The sequence below is a fragment of the Microcaecilia unicolor genome, chromosome 8 (genome assembly GCF_901765095.1).
Source record: "Microcaecilia unicolor chromosome 8, aMicUni1.1, whole genome shotgun sequence".
Classification (NCBI taxonomy): Eukaryota; Metazoa; Chordata; class Amphibia; order Gymnophiona; family Siphonopidae; genus Microcaecilia; species Microcaecilia unicolor.
In genome coordinates, this window is record NC_044038.1 from 143,411,835 (window position 1) to 143,421,751 (window position 9,917).

General features: G+C 45.3%; 1 protein-coding gene across 1 annotated transcript in view; it reads right to left on the reverse strand.

Annotated features, from left to right (window-relative positions):
• Nucleotides 1-8,730, reverse strand: part of HARS1 (histidyl-tRNA synthetase 1) — a 116,731-nt gene extending 108,001 nt beyond the window's left edge. Inside the window, exons 1-2 of the mRNA XM_030211774.1 lie at nt 8,649-8,730; nt 7,341-7,430 (exon numbers count right to left, since the gene is read on the reverse strand). Of these exons, the coding sequence (XP_030067634.1) occupies nt 7,341-7,430; nt 8,649-8,666 (108 nt within the window). The 5' untranslated portion in view covers nt 8,667-8,730. The remainder of the gene's footprint in view (nt 1-7,340; nt 7,431-8,648) is intronic.
• Nucleotides 8,731-9,917: the final 1,187 nt, after the last annotated feature.

Genomic DNA, 9,917 nt, shown 5'->3' on the forward strand with positions numbered 1-9,917 from the left:
GCTTGCTGTAGGCGTAGGGAGCAGCCTGCCGGGCCCAGGAAAAACGTCCACCTGTAGAGGTGGATGCTGAAGGCGCCCGGTGGGAGAGCTTGTCGAGGGCGGTTTCCCGCTGGTGTAGTTGGTCCACCAACTGCTCGACCTTCTAGCCAAAAATGTTATCCCCCGGCAAGGGACATCCGCCAGTCGTTGCTGGGTGCGGTTGTCCAGGTCAGAGGCACGCAGCCAGGAGAGTCTACGCATCACTATACCTTGGGCCGCAGCTCGAGATGCCACATCACAGGTGTCATATATACCCCTGGACAGGAACTTTCTACACGCCTTCAGCTGCCTGACCGCCTCCTGAAAAGGCCTGGACTGCTCTGGAGGGAGCTTATCGACCAGGTCCGCCAGTTGCTTCACATTGTTCCGCATGTGAATGCTCGTGTAGAGCTGGTACGACTGGATGCGGGTCACGAGCATGGAAGATTGGTAGGCCTTCCTCCCAAACGAGTCCAGAGTGCGAGACTCCCGCCCAGGGGGCGCCGAGGCGGTATCCCTCGAACTCCGTGCCCTCTTGAGAGCAGAGTCCACGACCGCCGAGTCATGAGGCAATTGGAGCCGCATTAACTCCGGGTCAGAGTGGATTCTGTATTGGGACTCCGCTTTCTTGGGAATGGTGGGGTTAGATAATGGCTTCTGCCAGTTCCGAAGGAGTGTCTCCTTGAGGACATTGTGCAACGGTACCGTGGAAGACTCTCTAGGTGGTGATGGATAGTCAAGGACCTCGAGCATCTCAGCCCTTGGCTCATCCACAGAGACCACGGGGAAGGGAATGCATATAGACATATCCCTGACAAAGGAGGCAAAGGAGAGGCTCTCAGGGGGCGAGAGCTTCCTCTCCGGTGAAGGAGTGGGGTCGGAGGGAAGGCCCTCAGTCTCCTCTGAGGAGAAATATCTGGGGTCCTCCTCCTCCCCCCATGAGGCCTCTTCCTCGGTGTCGGACATGAGCTCTTGCAGCTCAGACCTGAACCGGGCCCGTCTCGACTGCGAGGAACCACGTCCTCGATGGTGGCGTCGAGCGGTGGACTCCCGCGCCGGCGGGGATGAAGCTCCCTCCATCGACGTCGACGGGGATTCCACCTGCGTGGCGGTCGACACCGGTACCGCAAGCGGCGTCAGTGTCGGAGGCCTCGGCATCGGGCTGGAGCACGCCGGCGCCTCCATCAACGGCGCTGGGGGCGCAAGCACCCCCGGAGCTGGCAAGGCCTGGCGCATCAGCCCTTCCAGAATCCCTGGAAGGATGGCTCGGAGGCACTCATCGAAGCCCGCTGTCGGGAAAGGCAGGGGGGCCGGAGTGGGTGCCGGTGCCAGAAGCTGCTCGGGTCCAGGAGACGGTACCGAAGCACCCATGGACTGACGCAGCGACACCTTTTCGACCGAGGGGGAACGCTCCTCTCGGCACTGCCATTTCCTCGGTGTCGATCCATCTCTGGAGGCGCCAGAACTAGCAGTCCCGTGAGCCGTGGGCGACCGATGCCGATGTTTCTTTGTTTTCTTTCGGTGCCCATCATCGACGCTCGGTGGCAGAGATGAAGAGGAGGTAGAACCCCCCCGGCCTCGAGGGATCGGGTCTGACAGGGTTCGTTCCCGATGGCCCCGAGTAGAGGGAGTGGCCGGGGCCGACAGCCCGCGCGGCCACTCACCCCCGCCGTCGCCAGAGGTCCGGTGGGCCAACAGTACCTGTGCTCCTGGGGTCGATGCCATCGTCGGTGTCGATTTCACCAACATCGGTACCGAAGTCCCGGCCGTCGACACCGATGCCGTCGCAAGTTCTAAAAAGTTGGTCCCGACGAACTTGCCTCGCCACCTGTGTCCGCTTTCGCAATCCGAGACACAAGGTGCACGTCTTGGTATTATGCTCCGGGCCAAGGCACTGGAGGCACCAAGCGTGAGTATCGGTTTGCGAGATGTGCCGGCCGCACCGACCACACTTCTTGAATCCACTCGGGACCTTCGAGGACATCGACGGAAAAATCGTGTCGGCGAAGTCAAAGTCGTCGATGGTGGCGGTGAAAAGCACACCCGAAAAAGAAACGATCGAGTGGCCACAAGGCCGCAACGAAGCACCCCTGCGCTAAGACGACGAGGGGACAAACAAAACTCTTTTTTTTTTTTTTTTGGAAATAAAGAAAAGAAAAGAATAGAAGCGCGAACAAAGAGAAAATTCCGGTTTCCAGGGCTGACCAAGAGAGAGACGGTAACATGTCTCTCCTCAGCGCGGAATCGAAAAAAACTGAGCAGGAACGGTCGCGCACGGGCGGGAAGACGGCCGCGCATGCGCGGTGGGCGTGCCCTGCGTGCGGGACCGCCCGCGAAGTTTTTGTTCCGGTTGGTGGGGGCTGCCGTGGACGTCAACCCAGTCGTGAGAACAAGCAGCCTGCTTGTCCTCGGAGAACCCTCAGATTTACTGGCTTGCACACTGTGCAGCGGGCCAAAGACGCAGGAACATCACTTAACTCCTTCCGCAGGAGCCACCATTAAGCAAATGCTGCTTCACACCCAATGTGGTCTTACAGGAACCTAGGGCCAAGGTCTCTTCCCCCCCCCCTCCCCCCCCCCCAAACAAATGCAGTTCTGAGACGATGAAGATACACTTACCACTGCCAGCTCTCTCCAGCTCCCTCTCACTACAATCCTAGCCTTGAGTAGACATTACACACCCTCCAGAACAATTTATAGTGCCTGCAATCCTTTTTTGTTAAGGTTACTGATTAGGCAAGGGACAGAAAGAAGGGAGATAATGGAAAGGAGGCGGGGGGAGGCTCCACGAAGCACCAGAGACAGGGATTTGGCACCACCAGATATGACTCTGCAATATCAGAACCACCAGGCTCAACTGGGGACCAGCCACTGGACCAGGAACAAAGAACTCAGAAACACAGGCTGAATAGCATGTTCATTCACCTGCTGGAGATACTAATGAGCTGTGTCATATGTCCTCAGCCATCTATCCCAGTTTCTCAGTATTTTCTATCTCCACCTGCTGGTAGATGAACATAACTAGTTCCACAAGTCCCAGAATAGTGGGAAGATGCATAATGGAAGGATTTTTTTTTTAATCATATTTGAAAGAAAATAAAATACATCAAATTATTTTGAAGGAGGAAAAAAAAAAAAAAGCAATCCCCAAAAGCAATCCACATGGAGACAGTGGATAATAAGGAGAGCAGAATATAAATTATACAGAAACAATTCTACCTAGACTATCCTAGAGAATCTTAACTGGGAGGGTACATTAAAAATATACCACTGATTTTCAAATCAGATTATATATTTACATAGAAATCAAAAAAATTCTAGTTCGCAAAGAAATAACCTCCAGTTACATAGCCAGGAACTCTTTTCTTCGCAACAGAGTCTGAGACATCGGGGAAAATTTGAATTTTCCCCACTAGCAAAGCAAAAATAAAGCCTTAAAACAGAGCCCATATCTAAAAGAAAAGCAAAATTGACCTGCAGTTGTCCTCCTAGAAACTTCCTCCACAGAACAATCTAAACCAGTAACATCCAAATTATCAATGGAAACATCTAGAAGAGACTCCACGATAAATGTGAATTTAAACCTCAGTGTCCATAATGTGACCTCACCTCTAAGAACGATTGTTTACCCTTCAATACCCTGTAGAATACCTCAGGTAAACTCTCGTTTAACGGAGAGAGATGAAATACAACCATTAAAACTAACCTCACCAGTCTAATCCTAAAATAGATAGGGAAACGTAATCTAGGTTTGTTTTTTTCACTCAGGATAACAAATGACATCTATATATGAAATTCAATAAATATTTCTTTTTATTTATGTTATATATATATATATATATATATATTACTTTCTGGACATATTAACTAAAATGTTTACTTTTTTTTCCAGCACATCAACTCCCCATGTTACACAACTTCTTCAATATATTATCAGATAAGTATATTCTAAAAGTAGCAAACGTCAATATCTACACATGCATTTGACCTCAAAAATTTATTTGAAAATCCCTCTAATTTATAAGAATTGATTCTTTATTTTTATTTACTTATCAGGTTCCTCATCAACCAAGCAGGTAAGTATTAATTATGGTTCTTTTTCTTGTTCCTCTAGCTAGTCTCTTGTAAACCAGTCCTTTATATTTTTGTATAGTAACATCAGATAACTTAGCTATTTCTTCTGTTCTTCACCTTTCTTTTATCGTTGGGTACCATTCGAAGTAAAGATGATTACAGGAATCAGGGTGCAGGAGACAGGACATCTGGAACCAGGACACCTACTACTCTAACTAAAAAAACTCAACAAACCCTAAAATCTGTTAGTGATTGGCGTATTAATCAAATAATGACTACGTTACCCTATACTAGCTCCCCCCCCCCCCCAAAAAAAAAACAACTTATAATTCTTGAGCCCTAACTCTTCCCTCCCCCTTTTTATTAATCAAAAGGAGTGTGTGTGATAATTCTCTTTCAGCCTCAGAATTATTGAGAATGTAATTTTTAGGATTTTAAATAGCTCTCAGTTATTCCAAATACACTGAAATCTAAATTCAGAGTAATACAAGTATATTGTTATATTTAATCCTGCTATTACCAAACATTTAGGGACATTTTCCCTTTAGAATTCTTCAGAGATCCTATTTGTTTCAATAAGAGTTAAGGAGCACCTTAGTCAGCACTTTTATTTAAAATACTGAAGGTGTTCACTTATTAACTAGACGATTCTTTAGCTCATCAAATCATCAGTCTTTTGATTTGATTTATGAGATCACAGCTGATATTCACTCCTATCAAAGCCTGTAAGAACGCGGAAGGCTTTTAAAACCAGATAATTAATCTTAATCACCCTCTCCACACACTGCAACACTTCTTAAAATCCTCAAAATCAGTTTTGAACAGATTTTTCCCAGACAACTGTGCACAGACCAATAACATATGCCTGCACAGCATCGTGCTTACCTCCCAACTGAACTTCTTCACCATTTAGAATTTTCTTAACCCTCCCCAAGCTCGGGCTTCTGCCACGAGCTCATGAACACAACATACCCTCCAAAACAAAGTAAAACAACCCTTCTAAGTCATAAAATATATTCTATAAAAACATACATTTATCTTATATTAAAACTGGCATATTTATTTGGTACCTTAGGATTCTTGTATCCTGAAAATCCTCCTTTAATCTTGGGCACGAGCCGGCATCTGGCTCGTGTTCCCTCTCTGCACCCGGCCCGAAATCCTCGTTGACGCGTGCGCCAGCTTCCGACCCCGTCTGACAAGAAAAGAAGAGGAACCCCCCCCCCCCCCCCCCAAACACTGGAAGAGTGCACCGGAGCAGTACTCCCTTCTAACTTAGTCCCCCACCCCCCCAGGTTCTCACCTCTTCAGGAACCAGCTCTATTCATTAAAACAAGCCAGTTCCCTTTAAGAGCTAGGGATTCCCTGACCCCTGCGTTGAAACTTGCATCTGACGTCATTACCAACATCAGACGCCGACGCAGGGCCAATTAGAGTTTCAAACTTCTTTCGGGCTTCCCTCTTTGCCCTGGCTTCAACGAACAGCTGATGCCACCGAAACCTACAGCTCCGGTCCCAACAGAACTACCGGCTTCCACACCCCGACGCCGCTCCTTTCCCGCAAATGAACAGGTCACCTCAGTGAAACCGCCCTCCTGCCTGCTCACGGCCCCCATGGCTCCTGCCAACATCGCAGGTCCAACATCGCCGCTTCAGCCCTGCAGTAACCCAGAAGAACGCCCCCACGCCAAAACGTCTCAAAACTGCCTCCCAAAACCCAGGTACCTTTAATTTTTAACCCCTTAGGGGTTACAATAAGTAAAGCAAGGGTTAATTTGTGAGTCAGTAGTATTAGAAATATATAGAAAATCAGCCCTAGCCTGAAGTTAAAATTTGTTCCTTACTCAAGATCACCATAATATATGGGCACAGAATGATTTATGCAATGAAGAATGTGTTCTGAAGAGAAAACCCTAGCAAGATGGTAGCTTTTCTGCTTTACAAAGGAACATTTGTGAATTTTGAATTAAAACCAATATGCACATAGACTGATGAAATGTACACTGTGTGAACTGTATTTCGCATTCCACTGGCCAGTCTCCTAATAAATGGGAACTCTTAGCTAGTAATTGTGTTCAAATTTATTTCCTCTACTAGCATATATTTTGATCAGACACTTTTTAAAAGCAAAAAATTTATTTTATGTGCGAGACGAAATGCCTCAGGAAACTTAAAAATGTCTTTAAAAAAAAAAAATCAATGAAATAATTCATAAGGAGTCATTGTTGACAAATAGGAAAAATTCAGCAACCTCAAATTGTCTGGTAAATTTATCTGTAATATTCCTATACATCACCAGTTTGCCCTGCATAAGAGCAGTCTAGGACACCTTAGTCTGAGAAACGATCCATGCTAATTCTTCTAGCATAGAAGCATAAGAATCCAAGCACGTTTCCATAGAAGCAGCAACAGATCCAGCACAGAACTTATGGAGGGGAACCCAAGGCAGATCAAATGGTGTCCAGCGTTATCACAGCTGGTTTATTCCAAGAGTTGCAAACCCTGTAGCCCCACTGCTGGTAACTGTGGAGCTCGGTTTTCATTTTGTGCTCCAGTGGAGTCACCCAGCATACCACTCTCAGGGGAAACAGCTACTACACCTTGGCCCAAGCAGGACTCAATGTGGTACCCTGTCGTCACAGGAGGATGTTGCTCTAGCTCCCTTGACCATCAGCATGCTCTGGTTCCTCCTCCCCTTGCCAAATTTCTGGGTCCACTGGGCTAAGTGAAACCTTGCCTCCATCCTGTGGTTCTTCCCAAACCCAGCTCAGCTGAATCATCCAAATTCAGCTATGGCTGTACAAAGGAATATTTTTCAACAATGTTTTACACAAAGGCCTGTTTACTAAGTGAATGGGCTGTGTCAGCATTAGCACATTAACAGCCGCTAGCGTGGCGTAGTAAACATGGGGGAAAGACCACCCTACTTAAACAATCACATTATATTTAGTTAAATACGTACTAATGAGGACAACACAAGTACAAACCTGTAAAAACAAAAAAAAAAAAAACACCTCTGAAAAGGGAAAACTGGAGACAGGGAAATTGAAAGTGTCTTATTCAAAGTGTCTCAGAATAACACCAAAAAGAAGCAGATTGTTTTTGTCTGTGGGATAGCTCCTCAGCAGGTGAAAGAAAACAAATACTATGAAAAAAAATTATTCATATAGTACTGAAGGAAACAAGGCACGATTAAAATCAAAAACAATGGGATGACTATAGTATTGTGCTAAGGATCACTGTTGTACCTTTGGAGTTTTGAGAACAAACTTGTGTTTCCCTTCATCGGACTGAAGTCGAGCTTTCACTTCAATTAGCTTTGAAACCTCCTCCACAACCTAAGTGCAATAATAACAGATACTGCAATTAGAATGTACCACCCCCCTAGAGGAGAGAAAAAATATATTTAATGAGCAAGCGAAATAAATGTATTTCATGGATATTCTATCTAGGACAGGACTTCCCAAACTTGTCCAGGTTTACAGGATACCCATAATGAATACGCATGAGAAAACCACTGATGATCTAGCAACTGAGGCATTAACATGCAGTATTTGTCATCATTTTTTTTTTGGCCTTTTTGGGTAAATGTTTGCTACCCGGACAATTGAGCCGGCTATCAAATTTTTGCATGAAAATTTAAAAACAAAAGGACAATACAACTTAGTACTTTGTAGTTTTCTTTCTGCAAAACCTGGCTCACATGAGTTAGCGGCTAACAGTGACATACGTAGCTGTCAGTACAAGTGCAGGAACCAAAAAAAGATTAAGAACCCCTGTTCAAACCCTCCTTAGATACCCATCTCAAACAAACCCCCTCTATGCCAATGCCACAGAGCCCAACAAACACATTCACTATGTACCTGGCACCTATTTTGTTTTTCTGATCCCTCCGCTGCACCAGTGTGCACCTGACACCCTTCTTCTTAGTCTCTGACACATACCCAACCTGCATCAGACATCCTCCACTGCATCACTGTTCCAGAAACCCCCACCTACAACTGACATCCCCCATGCACATACAGTATACTCTCACACATCACACCCCTGCTGTACCCCCAAGCTACAAAACACCCCACCTCAGAATCTCACATATAGCAAATACCTCTTACATATCTCTACCTTTGATATCATACTATACACCTGCCTCCCCACTGGTACTATAGAGCTCTTAAGTTCTTCACCTGGGGCCCGTTCAATCCTAGACACTGCACTATTTGAGTCACTGGGAAAAGTGCCAGCTTTGATCTCCTACCTAGAGCCTATAAACAACTGCACTCTCGCCTCGACCCAGTCCTGGTCTGAATAAAAGTCCGCGCCTGAACCCCAGGGGCTGCTACTTATTCTTTGCAATCCCAAACCGCTAGAATGCGGAAGGCTTAGTGCCTACAGGTGCCGGTCATTTCTCAGCTTTCTCAGTTCAACGCAGGCAAATCCCGATGAGATCAGTTATAACGCCCAAACCTCGATGGAGAGCCCACTTCCGAGAAAACAAATCAAACATCTTCTCAACTCCCACCCATCAACCACCGGTATCTACACTCTCGGAAACCTACCCCGCTACCCGACGCCATCTTGGAGCTTCAATGAATCAGGAAAAGGTCGCACTGAGAGCCGTAAAGCAATAAGTCCTCCCAGAGATCATAGAGAAGCTACTGAGGAGAAGAGCTAGAGGCTAGAAGAGCAAGGAGTTACGGGTACCATAGAGTGCGGGGATGGGATTGGAAAGAGAGGAGGAAACAGAAGGAGGGAAGGAAGGAAGGATTAAGAGAGAAGAGAATATAGTCTAACCAAGGAGGTTTAATAAACAGGAGTGGAAGTGAGCCTCTCTAATCCACTGTAAGCAAGGAAGCCAATTAGGTCAATCTAAGTTTCCCCTTCCCAGCGCAGCCGTCATCCTCATTCACTCAAAACAATGCAAGCAAACCTATGAGCTGCTGCATCCACATTGTCGTTTTTTTTAATTGTTGGTCCATCTGTAACAAAGTCTAAAGCTGTTTCAATTGGATAGGCAGTGCCTTAAAAGGTGGAGGACAAAAGCTGTTTTTTTGGTTTTTTTTTTTTTTTTTTTTTACTTATTGGACAACTTTTTAATTTATTTGAAAGCTTCCCATGTGTGATATAAATATCATGAAATAACAATTGAATATCACTAAAACAGCTTAAAAATTATTATAGCTTGTACAAACAGCAATTTTAAACTCTGTATTTTGTGCTCATTTTTCTACACTAAAAATTAAATAAATACACAGTATACAATACAGATGGCCAAATTTCAGTGAGGATATCCTGTTTCCTGATGGATTTGTTATAAACAGCCCTTAGATAACCTGAGAACCTATACAAAATTAACTTATAAAACCAGATTGGTGAAGCAAATCTTAATTAGTTATTATTTCAAAAATACACTCTTGCAAGAATGGGTGTGTCATCTCAACACAACAAGTACAGACCTTCAACATTAATCACCCCCACCCTTAACATTCCCATCACAGAGAGCTTAAAAATATTAGGAGTCATCCTTGACCGCAACCTTTCACTTGATAACCAAATAAACTCAACTACAAAGAAGATGTTCTCCTCGCTATGGAAGCTAAAACAGATAAAGCCTTTTTTTCCGAGAGAGATTTTTCGCAACCTAGTACAGTCAATTGTCTTATGTCACATGGATTATTGTAATGGAGTATGCAGGATGTAAAGAGCAACTTTTAAAGAAACTGCAGACAGCCCAAAATACAGCGTCAAGATTAATCTATGGAAAAACCAAATTTGAAAGTGCAAAACCTCTCCGTGAGAAACTGCATTGGCTTCCTGTCAAAGATCGA